At 44.6% G+C, this 18,204-nt stretch overlaps 1 protein-coding gene across 1 annotated transcript in view; it reads left to right on the top strand.

Moving 5' to 3' along the window:
* ahi1 (Abelson helper integration site 1) overlaps positions 1–18,204 on the top strand; it is a 33,670-nt gene that overhangs the window by 4,274 nt on the left and 11,192 nt on the right. The window contains 12 exon segments of the mRNA XM_067456149.1: positions 1,803–1,977; positions 2,442–2,634; positions 2,721–2,816; positions 2,959–3,144; positions 3,229–3,381; positions 4,609–4,741; positions 8,499–8,622; positions 8,737–8,966; positions 9,050–9,156; positions 15,247–15,365; positions 15,718–15,848; positions 17,786–17,926. Of these exon segments, the coding sequence (XP_067312250.1) occupies positions 1,803–1,977; positions 2,442–2,634; positions 2,721–2,816; positions 2,959–3,144; positions 3,229–3,381; positions 4,609–4,741; positions 8,499–8,622; positions 8,737–8,966; positions 9,050–9,156; positions 15,247–15,365; positions 15,718–15,848; positions 17,786–17,926 (1,788 nt within the window).

Below are 18,204 nucleotides of genomic sequence, written 5' to 3'. Positions count from 1 at the left end.
GTGAGTAATGGATGACAAAAAACTATCCCTTTAACATCATTGTAAACATCAGATTAGAGTTAAACAAATACAGGTCCTTCTCAAAAATGTAGCATATTGTGATAAAAGTTCATTATTTTCCATAATGTAATGATAAAAATTAAACTTTCATATATTTTAGATTCATTGCCCACCAACTGAAATATTTCAGGTCTTTTATTGTTTTAATACTGATGATTTTGGCATACAGCTCATGAAAACCCCAAATTCCTATCTAAAAAAAATAGCATATTTAATCTGACCAATAAAATAAAAGTGTTTTTAATACAAAACACACTTCAAATAATTATGTTCAGTTCTGCACTCAATACTTGGTAGGGAATCCTTTTGCAGAAATGACTGCTTCAATGCGGCGTGGCATGGAGGCGATCAGCCTGTGGCACTGCTGAGGTGTTATGGAGGCCCAGGATGCTTCGATAGCGGCCTTAAGCTCATCCAGAGTGTTGGGTCTTGCGTCTCTCAACTTTCTCTTCACAATATCTCACAGATTCTCTATGGGGTTCAGGTCAGGAGAGTTGGCAGGTCAATTGAGCACAGTAATACCATGGTCAGTAAACCATTTACTATTGGTTTTAGCACTGTAAACAGGTGCCAGGTAGAGTTGAAAAACGGAATCTTCATCTCCATACAGCTTTTCAGCAGATGGAAGCATGAAGGGCTCCAAAATCTCCTGATAGCGAGCTGCATTGACCCTGCCCTTGATAAAACACAGTCGACCAACACCAGCAGCTGACATGGCACCCCAGACCATCACTGACTGTGGGTACTTGACACTGGACTTCAGGCATTTTGGCATTTCCTTCTCCCCAGTCTTCCTCCAGACTCTGGCACCTTGATTTCCGAATGACATGCAAAATTTGCTTTCATCCGAAAAAAGGACTTTGGACCACTGAGCAACAGTCCAGTGCTAATTCTCTGTAGCCCAACGGTGGCTCTGGATGTTTCTACTCCAGACTCAGTCCACTGCTTCCGCAGGTCCCCCAAGGTCTGGAATCGGTCCTTCTCCACAATCTTTCTCAGGGTCCGGTCACCTCTTCTTGTTGTGCAGCGTTTTTGCCACACTTTTTCCTTCCCACAGACTTCCCACTGAGGTGCCTTGATACAGCACTCTGGGAACAGCCTATTCGTTCAGAAATTTCTTTCTGTGTCTTACCCTCTCGCTTGAGGGTGTCAATGATGGCCTTCTGGACAGCAGTCAGGTCGGCAGTCTTACCCATGATTGCGGTTTTGAGTAATGAACCAGGCTGGGAGTTTTTAAAAGCCTCAGGAATCTTTTGCAGGTGTTTAGAGTTAATTAGTTGATTCAGATGATTAGGTTAATAGCTCGTTTAGAGAACCTTTTCATGATATGCTAATTTTTTGAGACAGGAATTTGGGTTTTCATGAGCTGTATGCCAAAATCATCAGTATTAAAACAATAAAAGACCTGAACAATTTCAGTTGGTGTGCAATGAATCTAAAATATATGAAAGTTTAATTTGTATCATTACATTATGAAAAATAATGAACTTTTATCACAATATGCAAATTTTTTGAGAAGGACCTGCATCTAAAAATACATCATAATAAATATTCCCACAATTTTTCTGAACTCACATCTAATATAACTCCAGTATCCATAAATTATTTTGGTTGTCACCACCATGAAAACCCAGTACAATATGTAAAAAAGGGAAAAAAATGCACGTGTATTGTGTTTATTTCATTGTTATTTTCATGTGTGATATGTGGGATTGATTGTGGTTGTTCATTTCTGGTTGTAGTGAATGTTGAGGAGGAACAGGCAGAAGAGAAACAAGCCTTTGATGACAGTCTAGTGCTGGGAGTTTATATTCACAGGACAGACAAGCTGAAAACTGACCTGATGGTGTCTCACCCCATGGTCAAAGTTCATGTGGTGGATGAGGTCAATGGACAGTATGTCAAGAAGGAGGACAGGTTTGTATTTCAACTGTTTTATTTTTTTTGACCTAAAACCAAAACCTGCTGAAGTCATTTGGATGATTATGCTCATTTTTAATCGCATACTGTATATAGTAGGTACTGCATTTGGTTTAAAACATACTTTGTGACCGTAAAAAAAGTATGTTCTAATATAGTATGAATGTTGTCACTGTCATGTCACCTACATCATTAGTTGCATCGATTCACTGCCATTCATAAATCCTCTCCCAGGTCCTCATGGGATAGTAAAGTGTCCATTAAAAATCTCGGTGGAAGTAGTTGGTCATCCGAGTACTTTTTGCCACCTAGTTTTCTAATACTTTGTATTTGGACATACTACTCTGTTGCTGTATGGTTTTTGCATACTGTATAGTACAGAGGTATTCGATATCGGATGCAGTTATATTCTTAATGCCAAATGTAGTAGATTTATTCCCTGTGTTTTATTCTATTCACAGTCATCGCCATGTTTCATCCTTTTACGAGCAAGAAAATATCGAGCACATCCTGCCCATCATAACCCAACCCTTTGACTTCAAGAAACACAAAACAACAGTTCCAGAGTGGGAGGAACAGATCATCTTCAATGAGCGCTTCGGATATTTCCTACAAGACGATGATGAGAGTCCGCGCGTGATACTGTTTTTTGAGGTTTGTGCGCTTGAATAAGTTTAAAGTATATTGTCATGCTATAAGCAAAGAAAGGAATGACTAAAACACTTAATATGATGTTACAGATTCTGGATTTTATCAGTATGGAGGAAGCACGAACAAACGTCTCCGTTGACCGCCATGAGCGGGGTTTCCGGAAGATTGCGTGGGCTTTTTTAAAGGTACCAGCTTTGATTTTAATCTACCATTACCTTTTGTATATTTGTTTGGTTATTTTGTTTGTTCGCGCCATCTCTTTTGTTTATTTTATGTAACTGTATCCTTCATTCCACTGAAATCAAGCTCTTTTAATATTTCCTCAAGCTTGTAGGAACCAATGGTGTTTTGAACATTGACACCAAACTGCGTCTACAGCTTTACTGCCCTCCTCCACGGGCAAAGAAAGCGCCACAAACAGTTGAAGTGTTTCAGTGGTGGTCAAAGTACCCAAGGAATAAATACGCCTCAACCCTCTATATCACAGTGAAAGGCCTCAAACCACCAGAAAATGTAGGTTTTCCTTTTTCTTTTTATAAATATATACCAAACATTGTTGGTTAAGAAGTTTGTTGTGATTTTGCATTTACTACACAGGTGGACCCCAGTATCCGCTCCATGATGGCTCTACAGCAGGAGCGGGGCAGCACCTCCTACAGTGAACTCAATACTGAGATGACCAATAAAACCAGCTCCCAGATACTGGAGAGCAAATCAGAAACCATAAAGTGGAGCCGTATGCCCGGACAGGTTTTAGTAATTTACTTTATTGGCGTTAAAGATGGGAAGTCTGTAGCTCTGTTTGAATTTGCCCCCCTATACCCTCATTCACTATTACCTACATTAGCCCACTAATATAGAAAATTTGAAGGAGTGAATGAAAAGGAGTGTGCTAATTCAAGCACTGAATGTGCAGGAAGGGTTTGCATAGTTTGTTCTTGCTGTTTAATGGAGGCTCCAGTAGGAATAAAAATGTTTATTTTAAACGCTGTCTAGGAAATAATTTATTTCCATTTAATAATTCAAATAGTATTTATTCCTATATGATATTACGCTGTAGCCACATTAAACCTGTGGTTTGGAAAATTAATAGATGGATTATTCAGCTACGGTTGCCATCTTCTGTTGAGATGTGCAAATTTCAAATGTATGCCAACAGCCATATCACCCTACAGCCCAAGACAGGTTTCCTTTTGAAGCAAGGTTGAGCCTGGTTAGTACCTGGATGGGAGACCAACTGGGAAAACTAGGTGTCTGCTGGAAGAGATGTTAGTGAGGCCAGCAGGGGGTGCTCACCCTGTGGTCTTTGTGGTTCCTAATGCCCTAGTATAGTGATGGGGACACTATACTGTCAAAGAGCACTGTCCTTCAGATGAGACGTTAAACCAAGGCCCTGACTCTCTGTGGATGTTAAAAATCCCAGGATGTCTTTAGATAAAGAGTAGGGGTGTAACCTCGGCATCCTGGCCAAATTTGCCCATTGGTCTCTGTTCATCATGTTACATGATGCTCCTAATCATCCCCCTATCCTGATTGGCTTCATCACTCGGTCTCCTCTCCATCAATCAGCTGGTGTGTGGTGGGCTTTCTGGCACAATATGGCTGCCATCGCATCATCCAGGTGGATACTGCACATCAGTGGTGGTTGAGGAGATTTCCTCCTTCTATATGTAAAGCACTGTCAGTATCCAGAAAAGCATTATATAAATGTAACAAATTATTATTATTATTAAATCATGCAGCACGACCCACACAGTGCATTAAGGGTAGTCTAGCTGTGGAACGTACATCAGTTGTACAATCATTATTGCAGTACAATGCGGGATTGAATGAGTGTGCACGATAATGCCCACTATGCTTTCGTTCACCTGGATGTCCCCTCAAATAGGGCACTATTTAAGGGTATTGGGGGTTTCAGTCATAGCCAGTAATTATTTGAATTGGCCTAATTTTTTTTCTTTTTGATTGTTTAAACAGGTGTGTCGCATCCCAAATAAGCCAATGCAGTCCTTTCGTGGAGGTCAGATGGGCTGTTTTACTCTGCGTTTCTCCCATGATGGACGTGCGCTAGCAGCTGCTTGTGCAGATAGAGATTCATTTCCTATAATTAGTAAGTATTTTCTTTTGCATGTTGTCTTGTGTCTGAACTGTATTTTTATGTTTACTTACATTTTCTCACAAAAACCTGTACAATTTGGGTAGTTAGTTGACATAAAATAGTTTTGTGAAGTTGAAATTGTGGCATGGTGTACTTCATTTAATCCAGCATCGACCAGGGATTTGTTTACAAACGATTCCGTAGTGAAATAAAGTGAACATGTCTTCCCCATGTGAGCTGGAACTGCATTAAAAATAAAGTTCAACCACTCATTCCTAATATTAGGATCAGAAGGAAGCTTAAGCAGCGACTGTGTTCTTCCACAACTAGAAATAGCGCAATGTCTTATCTTCCTCGTCATTTATTGTTTGTTGACCAGCTAGCACGAGCCCTCCATGGAGACAGAGCGACACGCGTCATAATCTGAAAGCCACGCCCACTGGGGGGGAAAACAAAGCAACCGTCTCCATTGACTTTCTATTGCGGGAAGCGGCCTCCTTGTCATTTCTGAATTCTTACAAAATAACTAACAAAATGTCTAAAAGCTGAAATGTGACTAGGTGTACAGAAAACAAGCTAAAAAAAAACAGGAACAAAAAGCCAGAAGTTTTTATAAGCTGTTGAGCCAAAAAACGAACGTTTAAGGACACAAAAGTGGAGACAGGCACTTGAGTCAGAGCGCGACTTGTTAAATTACTGAGAACTGCGCCCACTGGAGGGTAAAGTAATCAGCGACAGGAAATATAATATATAAAACTGACATTTGGATATTTGACAACATGTTTACTGCACACGTGGCGTAGGCATACTGAGACATACTGAGTGTCAGGATCCCAAAATTGATCTATTCTTCCTGCTGAAGCTTCAAGTCTTATTGCCTGTATGCACTTTTGTCTCCTTAAATGCTCGTTTTTTGGGATCGACAGCTTATAAAAACTTAGTTATGTGTTTTTTAGCTTGTTTGCTGCACACCTTGTCACATATCAGCTTTTCGACATTGTTCTGTTTCTTGTTATAAGTAAGAAAAGACGAGGCGACCGCTTCACGCAATGCAAAGTCAATGGAGAGCGTTGGATTGTTTCCCCCCCCCTCGGTGTAGGCGTGGCCTAAATATGCTCTGTCTCTATAAGTCGGTGGGTGGGGCTACTGGATTAGATGCGCTGTAGATTCTGTAGAGGCGGTGTTTTGTCGCGCACTAACGTCAGTATAACGTATAACGCTTATTTGCTGGGCCTGGTGTCTATAAAAGCTTTTCTTTAACTAACAAGGAAGTTTTTAGATCTGAAACTTACAGGATATTCTTATATTACCATGACCTTTTATATATCAAAAGCTCAAGGGAAAGTTGATTCCTCAATACATTTTTCTAAAATTAATTTGTGTCTGAAGATGAGCAGAGGTCTTATGGGTGTGGAAAGACATTAGGGTGACTTATTAATGACATAATTTTCATTTTTGGGTGAACTAAACAGTCAAAAAACGTATAAATGCATGCATATACAGTAGCGGTTAAAAGTGATGGCCAGCTTGGGAAAATTGGCTTCTTCACACATTTATTTTTCAAACTTTTATTAAATATTTTGTATGCATGTTGTGAAGTTGTGCCTGGAGGTTAAAACGAATGTACGCGTTCTGGCCAAGTGTTCATACCAATCATACACTTATTATTCCCATCCTATAACATCACTATGTGGCAAGTATTAGCTGTATTATATTATTTTGTGGTTTTTAGTGAAAATGACCAGATGGAACAGCTGTCCTATGCAACCAATGAGGATACTGTTGAAATGGCTAAATGTTGTGAATTGGTTTTGGATATTGCTCATATGTTAGATGTGAGTGGTTACAATGTCCACAGAATTATTTCAAAGCGCAGTGAGATCACTAGCATGCAGAATGTAAAGGGTTGTGGCTGGTCAAGGAAGACCAGTGAGCATTTTGATAGGAGGATGGGGAAAAAAACAGCTTCTAAAGACCTGGATTAGACCTCCAGCATCACCTTGAACTGTAAGCCAATGGCTATAAGGGACTGGATTGAGAGGTTGTGTACCAGTAAAGAAACCGTTTATTAGTTTTATCTTCTTCCAAAAAACACCTTGCATTTGCCAAAGAGCAAGGACTGTCACTGGAGCATGGACGATTGGAGCTGTGCTCTGCTAAATTTAACAACCTAGAATTGAGCTTTCTGGTAGCTCAACCAGTAGAGCGTGGCGCTAGCAACGCCAAGGTCATGGGTTCGATTCCCAGGGAAAGCAAGAACTGGTAATAATGCAAAATGTGTACCTTGAATGCAATGTTAAGTCGCTTTGGATAAAAGCGTCTGCCAAATGCATAAATGTAATGTAATGTAGAATTGGATGGGGGTGTCAGGTGTGTTAGTAGGAGACGGCCGCAGTGTTTTAATACCAAATGCATGCGTGATGCCATTAAGCACGGCAGGGGAAACATAATGGTATTGGGGATGCATGCCTGCTGCAGGTGTTGGAAGGATCTACAAAGTTGCTGGCACTTTGATCAAATATGTATTTTCCAACATGATAACCATCCCAAAAAAGTTGCACGCAATGAAAGTGCTCATGCTCAGCATTTTGAAGTCTTAAAGTGGCTGCCTCAGTCTTCAGATCTTGAAGCCATTGAAAAGTGATTACATCGTAGTCAATATATGCTTTATTTCCTGTGAGCTTTTTGTTTTTCTCGTCTTTTTTGCATATTACTAGAAAACTTTCTTGCCAAATATTTTATTTTTATTTTTATCTCTTAACCAAGTTTATTGTATTCTTCCCAATAACTTATCCCTCATATTTAGATTGTTTAATAGAAATCCCTCTGGACATCACTTTTGGAAACATAATATATATTATATTATTGTTACGGCCCAGGTCTAGGGCAGGACCGCAACATAAATGACACAACACAAAATGGCTGTTCAAGTACTCATTTTATTCACTCATTTTCTTTCGGGTTTTTTTTTTGTATCAAGTCTTTTGTGAGGCAGCCATTTAAAAACACCAACAGAACATAAAGTAAATAAACGAAATAACAGAAGCAAATGATCAGGGGTGAGCAAATGCCAAAACAATAAACAAAACAACACTAGCTTCCCATTAATGCCTAACTCCACTGTGCATCAAAAATAAAGAAAACAAAAATACAGCAACATAACCTACCTCCCTATCTATCCCAACAAACAGGAGAAAAAGGTGGTGGCCAAGTGGCCTACAAAATAAATAAGGCACTCACCCCCTACAGCTTCACAGGTGTTCAACAAACAGATACATAGGACATAGAAATTCAAGACATAAAGCTCTCACGATATTTAACAGCACCCTGTTAGAATATAACTTGATTTAACAGCATTTTCACTAAAGCTGAACATCAGAGCGAACACATCAGCAATGATAATCAAGGAGAGATTCACATAAATGAGATAAAGACACATAACAAAGAGTGTGCGGTAAGGTAAAAGGCGAGAGCCAAAAGTGAGAGCACCCTCCGGGGAGACTTGGAGGAATTTATAGTCCAAGCCTCATCTCTGGTCCAACCACTGACGGTCTCTCATTAAACCTTGAGCCAATCCTGTGAGAGAGGAGACACAGGAACATACACAACATACAATATGTCACAGACATAACAATTATATATAATATAGAATTTCCCTTTCACGTTCATTTACATTTTAATCTAATGTTAAAAAAACATAATGTCAAAATGATTGTTATACCTCAAGTAATCATTTACATTTCACAATGATTCTCTGTGTTATTTTTAGTTTATGATATTCCATCTGGGAAAGTTCTGGCGTCCTTTAATGGCCACCTGAGTGTGGTGTATGATCTCTGCTGGTCCAGAGATGATAAAGATTTATTAACCGCATCATCTGATGGAACAGTAAGGTAAAAATTGCTTTTTTGCATATACAAATGTAACTTATAATATTAAGCAGCCCATAACTATGCCACAAATATGAGTGAAATTGTGGACCATAATGCTTTGCTTTCATCTTTCAGAATGTGGAATGTTGAACGATTGCAGAGTCTGGCTCATAAAACTCTTCCTCACCCTTCATTCGTTTACTGCGCCCAGTTCCACCCGCAAGCCCAGAGTCTGGTGGTGACGGGGGGTTATGATGGGGTGCTGCGGGTGTGGAACATGGACATACAAGACGTGAATGGGCAGCTTCTGCAAGAGTTTGACGGACACAAGACTTTCATCAATGCACTGTGTTTTGACCCAGAAGGTACAGAGGAAATTATAACAGTCTGGATGTGACATTTAAAAGCTGTGATTTGAGATATCAGTGATGTGTTGGTCTTCTCACAGGGAGCAGAATGTTTTCTGCGGACAATTCCGGCATCATTATTGTGTGGGGAACCAAGGTTGTGCCTGGGTCTCGCCGTGGAATGACCAGTCAATGGAGCATTGAGAGGGTAACAGAATTCAAAAATACTGCCTGGAAGACCTATATAAATCACAATCACAAACTACTGGAGGTTAAAATACTCTGCACAACGTTTAAAAATTGAACAGAAAACACTAAGCATCATGCGCTTGTTGACTTTGTAAATGGTAATGGAGACAAACTGGGAATTGTACACTAAACGACTGAAGATCACAAACTATCAGTGTAGTAAAGTTCGATAATGGAAGGAAGGAAGAGGACACGGGGGTCGGCTGGACGGTTGATACTTTCTTTATTATAACTCAAAACTTGTAATAAACTTCAACAACACACACTGCGGTGTGGATTCTCATAGACACTCGATCACTTCCGGGTCGGCACTTCCGGCTTCCGGTATCTCAGTCTCTGTGCGTTCGTATCAACCGTCCGATCTCTCTCTCTCCTCGATCTCCGGTTCCACCGAGGTTTTATCCCCTCTCCGCGCTCATTACTAGAACAAGAGACAGGTGTTATTAATTTGCTTCCAACCCACTCACGTACCGCTTGTCCCGCGGCTCTCTCTCCCGCTGCAGACCTCGCTGAACCACGCCCCCCTTGCCACATACCCCCACCGCCCGACTCAGGCCGGGGAGCCGTCCGGCCTGCAGCCCCCCACCCCCCCCCCCCCCCCCCCCCGGCCACAGCCATCTGAGCACCCGGCCTGTGGACCACCTGGAACTTAAAAGGCTGAAGAGCTAGATACCAACGGGTGATCCGCGCGTTGGTATCCTTCATGCGGTGGAGCCATTGGAGAGGAGCGTGGTCCGAACAGAGGGTGAACTCCCGCCCCAGAAGGTAGTAGCGGAGGGTGAGAACGGCCCACCTGATGGCAAGGCACTCCTTTTCGATGGTGCTGTACTTAGCCTCTCTCTTCGAGAGCTTACGGCTAATGTACAGCACCGGCCGCTCTCCCCCCTCCACCTCCTGGGCCAGGACGCACGCGTCAGTCTGCAACAGAAAAGGGAGAGAAAAGTCAGGGGAGTGTAAAAGCGGCCCGCCACATAGAGCAGCCTTAACTCGGGTGAAGGCCTGCTGGCACGGCTCCGTCCATTGGACCGTATCTGGTAGCCCCTTTTTAGTAAGGTCAGTCAGAGGGCTGGTGAGGTCCGAATAATTTGGTATAAACCGTCTATAATATCCCGCCAGCCCCAAGAACTGCCTTACCTCCTTTTTGGTCTTGGGTCTCGGACAGGTTGCAATTGCGGCGGTCTTATCAATTTGGGGACGCACCTGTCCATGACCCAAGTGGAAGCCCAGATACCTTACCTCCACCCGCCCAATTGCACACTTCTTCGGATTGGCCGTGAGCCCCGCTCCCCTCAGCGACCTCAAGACCGCCCTGACATGCTGCATATGCCGCTGCCAATCGTGACTGTAAATCACGATATCATCCAGATAGGCAGCAGCATATGCGGCATGGGGACGCAAAATCCTGTCCATGAGGCGCTGAAAGGTAGCGGGCGCCCCGAACAACCCGAAAGGAAGCGTGACAAATTGGTGCAATCCAAACGGCGTGGTGAAAGCTGTCTTTTCTTTGGACAATGGAGACAAGGGGATCTGCCAATAGCCCTTCGTTAAGTCCAATGTCGAATAAAATCGAGCCGTGCCCAGCCGATCAAGCAACTCGTCAACCCGCGGCATTGGATACGCGTCGAATTTCGACACTGCGTTCACCTTGCGGTAGTCCACACAGAACCTGACCGAGCCGTCGGTTTTAGGGACCAAAACGATCGGGCTCGCCCAGTCACTGTTGGACTCCTCTATTACTCCCATATCGAGCATTGCCCCTAATTCTTCCTGAACTACCTTTTTCTTGTGTTCAGGTAAGCGATACGGCCGGCTGCGAACTACCACGCCCGGCTCGGTCTCGATATGGTGCTGAATTAAGTTGGTACGTCCCGGTAGGGGCGAAAACACGTCGGCGAACTCCGCCTGTAGTTTTGAGAGATCAGTGAGTTGGGACGGTGAGAGGTGATCTCCCCCAGGGGCCAGTGCGACCGATTGTGCTTTGATGCTCGCCTCTGGCCCGAGATCATCCTCTCCCCCAATCACCGTCGCCAACAACACTGATTCCACCTCATTCCATTTCTTAAGGAGATTGAGGTGGTATATTTGACGTGCCCCATTCCTATCGGACCGTATCACTTCATAATCGAGGTCTCCAACCTGTCGTGCGACCTCAAACGGCCCCTGCCACTTCGACATTAATTTAGAGCTCGATGTAGGGAGTAATACGAGCACTTTCTCTCCCGGTGTGAATTTGCGTAGTCTCGTACCCCTGTTATACGACCGGCTTTGGCGGTCCTGGGCTTGCAACAAATTCTCCCTAGATAGCCGCCCCAAGGTGTGGAGTTTTGTTCGCAAGTCCAGCACATATTGAATTTCGTTCTTGGCCAAAGAAGGTCCCTCCTCCCAAGTTTCTCGTAGGACATCCAGCACCCCCCGGGGCTGCCGTTCGTAGAGAAGCTCGAAGGGGGAAAACCCCGTGGAGGCTTGCGGGACCTCTCGCACAGCGAATAAGAGGGGTTCTAACCACCGATCCCAATTTTTGGCGTCTTCCTGTACGAATTTACGGATCATGGATTTAAGAGTGCGATTAAATCGTTCGACCAAGCCGTCTGTTTGTGGGTGATAGACGCTTGTTCGAATGGATTTAATGCCCAATAATCCGTACAATTCGCTTAACGTGCGTGACATAAACGCCGTGCCTTGATCAGTGAGGATTTCCTTCGGAATCCCCACTCGGGAGATTAAACGAAACAGTGCGTCCGCAACACTCTTCGCAGAGATGTTGCGGAGAGCCACTGCTTCCGGATATCGTGTTGCGTAGTCCACGATAACTAGCGCAAAACGATGTCCGCGTGCGGATCGCTCTAATGGCCCGATGAGGTCCATCGCAATTCTTTCGAAGGGGACCTGCATTAATGGTAGGGGGCACAATGGTGCTTTTGGAGCGGCCAGTGGGTTTACCAACTGACATTCCGGACAAGACGCGCACCACCTGCGCACGTTGTCATGAATGCCTGGCCAAAAAAATCGGGTCATTAAACGATTCAGTGTGGCCGCCTGTCCCAGGTGGCCCGCCATCGGGTTAGAGTGAGCCGCCTGGAAAAGCATTTCCCGGCGGCTCTTCGGTACTAGCAACTGGGTTGTATCCACTTTTGTCTGAGCGTCTTGGGTCACTCGATACAACCTATCCTTAATTATGGCAAAATAAGGATACGTGACGGGCAAGGCGGGTTGGAGGGACTGACCGTCGATAGTGCGGACCTGTTGGAAAGCAAGTTTTAGAGTCTCATCTTGGGACTGCTCCAGAGGGAAGTCATCGCGGTCCGAGAGAATCAGTCTCTCGACCCCGCTTGGTTCCTCTGAAGCGGTTCCCACGGGCCCCGTATCAGTCTCGCCAACCTGCACTCGCACCGCCCCGTTCCTAGCCTTGTTCTCCCAAGCGGCATCCGCGCATAACGACCCCAATAACGCCGGAAAGGCGGGCCAATTTGTCCCCAGAATTAGCGGATGCCGGAGGTGGGGACTAACCGCCACCTCAACACTATGATTTTCTCCCCTAAACTGTATCGTGACTGGGACAACCGGATATTCCACCACATCCCCGTGCACACACCGCACCTTAACCATGCGGCTTGTATCCAATGCCCCCGGTTGCATCAGGCTTTGATGGATCGAGGTTTGGTTACAGCCTGAATCCACCAAGGCCTGATATGTACCCCCCTTGATACTCACAGGAATTTGGTACTCTCCTGCTTGATCAGGGGTGGTCCGCTGGAAGTCCGGGACCCGGATCATTGTCCCGATGTCCATCATCGGACATCGGTCCACAAAATGGTCCGGGTCGCCGCACCGCCAGCAGGCCAGCCCAGGCCTGCCCGCCGCCCCTGCGGCGGGGAGTGGGTTGGAAAATGAGCGCGGAGGGAGGGTGGAACCGGAACCGTTATCCCCGCCCGACCCCAGCAGCCCCGCCCCCCTGGGCGGGGCCCTCGAACTCCCGTATTGCCCTGGGCCCATTCCACCCCGGCCTCTGGGGGGAATACGAGGGGGCCCTGGAGGGCGGGACCTAGGGAGAGGGACAGGGTGAGAAGGAGAGACAGAGGGGGGAGAGAGAGAGGGAGAGGTTAGTAGGGGCTCGCCGACCCCCGGGCACGCCACCAGATGGTCCTCCGCCAGGTTGATGGCCGTCGTCAGCGACGTGGGACGGTGGCACTGGACCCACTCGGCGGTCTTCTTGGGGAGCCGAGCGATAAACTGCTCCAGTACCACCAGATCGACGATGTGGTCCACGTCGCTTCCACCGGCCAATAGCCATTTGCGGCACGCGTCCCGGAGCTGTTGGGCCATCGCGAAGGGCCGACCGGTCTCACCCCACTCCAGCGAGCGGAACCGCTGTCGATGCTGCTCGGGGGTCCGGCCGACCCGCTGGATGATGGCCCTCTTTAGGTCTTCATAATCCAGGAGGTTCGCCACCGGCAGTTGTTGGGCGGCCGCCTGGGCTTCTCCCGTGAGCAGTGGAATGAGGCGCACCGGCCACTGTGCCCGGGGCCACCCGCAGGCCTCCGCTGCCTTCTGGAACAGTTCGATGAAGGCCTCGGGATCGTCCTGTGGCCCCATCTTATGTAGGGGCACATGGACCGGTGCGCTGGCGAGCCCGGCGGCTTCGGTGCGAACCTCCCGGTCTATCCAGCTCCGGAACCTCTCGCGGTCCTCTTGCTGGCCGCGGACGATGGCCTCGAAGCGGCGCTCCTGGTCCGCCCGCAGTTCCAGCATGGACTGATGTTGTTCCTGGTGGAGGGCCGCGAGAGAGGTGATGATGTCCGCAAACGGCGTGGCGGAGGGTGTTGGTGTTGTCATGGCGGCGGCGCGGTCCTACTTCCTTCCCGGGTTTCGGCACCACTGTAGTAAAGTTCGATAATGGAAGGAAGGAAGAGGACACGGGGGTCGGCTGGACGGTTGATACTTTCTTTATTATAACTCAAAACTTGTAATAAACTTCAACAACACACACTGCGGTGTGGATTCTCATAGACACTCGATCACTTCCAGGTCGGCACTTCCGGCTTCCGGTATCTCAGTCTCTGTGCATTCGTATCAACCGTCCGATCTCTCTCTCTCCTCGATCTCCGGTTCCACCGAGGTTTTATCCCCTCTCCGCGCTCATTACTAGAACAAGAGACAGGTGTTATTAATTTGCTTCCAACCCACTCACTTACCGCTTGTCCCGCGGCTCTCTCTCCCGCTGCAGACCTCGCTGAACCACGCCCCCCTTGCCACAATCAGATTTTCAAGTCATTCCAAACACAACAAATTAAAACATTATGGCCCATATTTACTAGCAGCTTGTGCTAGCACAAACCCTCTTGGCATTAAATAAACTACTGTCAGGATTTACGAATGACATGCAGTGACAGGGTTATTTTTGTAGCCGACCCTATTGCATATGCATTTATGGGAGGAGAGTATTTAAATGAATGGTGATTTATTAAAATTTGCGCTAGTCAATGTACTGGTAAATTTCATAATTTACCGCTCAAAAGTAGTTAAGTATTTAAATGAATGGTGATTTATTAAAATTTGCGCTAGTCAATGTACTGGTAAATTTCATAATTTACCGCTCAAAAGTTTTAAACCAGGCGCTAATTTGTGCGGCTCTTGGTAGAATGCATTGGTCATTATGGAAATAATTCGGCTGAGTTCTTTAGTTTGTACATCGCTAATAGATCACACGCAGAACTTTCCACTCCCTCTCTTTTTTTGGAACTCTGCTCGCACGCTAATTTGCCGTTTATTAAATCTGACCCTATATGTGCTTAAATCAGCTCAAATTATCAAAGATGTTTGATATCCTTCAAACGAGTGGATTTATAGTCTGAAGCAAAAAAATCTGAGTCTCTTCCCATCATGCACTTTTCAATTTTCTGCTAAATCTGGCAACTCTGACTGGCGAATATCTGCAGAATAGCTCTAAATTTCGACAACTAGCATAGACTCCTTCAGACTGTAAATCAGGCAAATGTTGAGTAGTGTATCCCAAGCCTTAAAGGAATGCCAATTCAGTATTTCTCAACAGGAAATTAAAGAGGCAGATCTGAATGGAATATCCATCAACTCATTAGAGGTGCATCCAAATGGAAGACGACTTTTAATTCATGCCAAAGACAGCGTTTTAAGGGTCATGGATCTGAGAATGTAAGTATCTATCTTTTTATTAATAGCTGTATCTATCTTTTTTATTAATAGGTGGGTATTTATTTAAAAACTAGCATGTAATATTATATTTTGTTAAATCCATTTAATTTAAATATGTTTAATTCAGAATTGATAACGTGCACAGATATGTTGCGCAGAGTGAGACTATATGTATATTAAGAGTAAATGGGGTCAATTTTATTTTTATGTTGACTTTAAATGTGTCTTTAAAAAAAGCCAAGTCAGTGCACATGCTAATAGTTGATGATGTTGATGCAACCACTCTGACAGGAAGTTATAAAAGAAAACAAAGTGCAAATCTATTGAAACAAACAATTGTTTTGCCTTACAGTCTTGCAGTAAAGAAATACATAGGTGCCACCAACTACAGGGAGAGAATCAACAGCACATTCACTCCCTGTGGAAGCTTCATCTTTTCGGGCAGTGAAGACGGATTGGCGTATGTGTGGAACTCTGAAACAGGTTTGGAGATTGTTTTGAGGCAGTATGGGTTATGCGCAACAAACTCCTGTATTTTGTAAAATAGGTCATTTCGCTTTCGGTTACGTACAGCTTCTTTTGTACAGCGGGGCAAATTTTTAGTCAGCCACCAATTGTGCAAGTTCTCCCACTTAAAAAGTAGAGAGAGGCCTGTATTTTTCATCATAGGTACACTTCAACTATGAGAGACAGAATGGGAAAAAAATCCAGAAAATCACATTGTCTGATTTGTAAAGAATTTATTTGCAAATTATGGTGGAAAATAAGTATTTGGTCAATAACAAAAGTTCATCTCAATACTTAGTTATATACCCTTTGTTGGCAGTGACAGAGGTCAAACTGTACAGAGGTTTTCTGTAAGTCGCCACAAGGTCTTTACACACTGTTTCTGGCAGTTTGGCCCATTCCTTCATGCAGATCTCATCTAGAGCAGTGATGTTTTGAGGGTGTCGCTGGGCAACTCGGATTTTCAACTCCCTCCAAAGAGTTTCAATGGGGTTGAGATCTGGAGACGGGCTAGGCCACACCAGGACCTTAAAATGCTTCTTACGAACCCACTCCTTTGTTGCCCGGGCAGTATGTTTGGGATCATTGTCATGCTGAAAGACCCAGCCACGTTCTTCATGCCTTTGCTGATGGAAAGTTTTTATTCAAAATCTCACGATACATGGCCTCATTCATTCTTTCCTTTACACGGATCAGTCGTCCTGGTCCCTTTGCAGAAAAACAGACCCAAATGATGTTTCCACCCTCCATGCTTCACAGTAGGTATGGTGCAACTCAGCATTCTTTCTCCTCCAAACATGACAAGTTGAGTTTTTACCAAAAAGTTATATTTTGGTTTCATCTGACCATATGACATTCTCCAAATTCCTGTTCTGGATCATCCAAATGCTCTCTAGCAAACTTCAGACGGGCCTGGACATGTACTGGCTTAAGCAAGGGGACACGTCTGGCACTGCAGGATTTGCGTAATGTGTTACTGATGGTAGCCTTTGTTACTTTGGTCCCAGCTTTCTGCGGGTCATTCCCTTGGTCCCCCTGTGTGGTTCTGAGATTTTTTGCTCACTGTTCTTGTGTTCCTTATTTTGACCCCACGGGGGTGGAGCCCAAGATCGAGGTAGATTATCAGTGGTCTTGTATGTCTTCCATTTTCTAATAATTGCTCCCACAGTTGATTTCTTTACACTAAGCTGCTTACCTAATGCAGATTCAGTCTTCCCAGTCTGGTGCAGGTCTACAATTTTGTTTCTGGTGTCCTTTGACAGCTCTTTGGTCTTGGCCATAGTGGAGTTTGGAGTCTGACTGTTTGAGGTTGTGGACAGGTGTATTTTATACTGATAACGAGTTCAAACGGGTGCCAATAATACAGGTTACGAGTGGAAAACAGAAGAGCCTCTTAAAGAAGAAGTTACAGGTCTGTGAGAGACAGAAATCTTGCTTTTTTTGGAGGTGACCAAATACTTATTTTCCACCATAATTTGCACAAAAAAAAAATCTATAAAAAAAAATCAGACAATGTGTGGCATTCCCAAAGCCACCGCTACTGGATTACAGACACTACAATTACATACTGTGTCTGTTCAATATAACGGTCCAGTTGCCGTGTTAGTCTCACAGCACTAACTCAGATTAGGAGTCAGATTATATTTAACGCAAATATCGTCAATTTGCGTCATCGGAGGAATTTTCCAGCACAATCATTTGAATATACTCCAGGGTTTCTACTGATACAAAGCCATATGCTAATCGCTGAAGTAACCCTTTAATGTTGCTGCCTCCCATGTCGGTAAAGACAGGTTTGAATCCCGCTCAGAGCGGTGTGAGTAGAACCGTATGAGTTACACTAGGTTTGCTGATTACCTTGAAAGTCTCAAGAAAATCCAAGTGGAGGTTGAATTTGAATTTCTCTTGATCAGGTGACCAGGTCGCCGTTTACTCTGAGCTGTGTTATTCATCTGCAATTCGAGCTGTTGCCTTCCACCCTCATGAGAACCTGGTGGCCTTCTGTTCCTTTGGCCAAAACCAGCTCATTCATCTCTATCTGTATGACCGGAAGGGTGAGTCCTCCAAGCAACTCAGAAAACCACTCATTCAGATTCATCAGTAGCTTTGTTTCCATCCAGTTAATTTATGTGCAAAATTGGAATACCTCGTTAAACATTTTCCATCCAGTGAGATGAAAGAGACAAACTCTTTTTTCCCCCTCAAAATGACTTGCACGGAAAGACGGTCATGCTATTTTTAATGTGATATCCCAAAATGTGCTTAAAATAGGTGGATGAAAGCATAGCTGATGTTTTGAATCACAAAATTCACATGATCATTGTCTGTGTAA

Source organism: Pseudorasbora parva, chromosome 10 (genome assembly GCF_024679245.1).
Source record: "Pseudorasbora parva isolate DD20220531a chromosome 10, ASM2467924v1, whole genome shotgun sequence".
Taxonomy (NCBI): Eukaryota; Metazoa; Chordata; class Actinopteri; order Cypriniformes; family Gobionidae; genus Pseudorasbora; species Pseudorasbora parva.
This window is presented reverse-complemented; position numbering and strand designations above follow the sequence as displayed.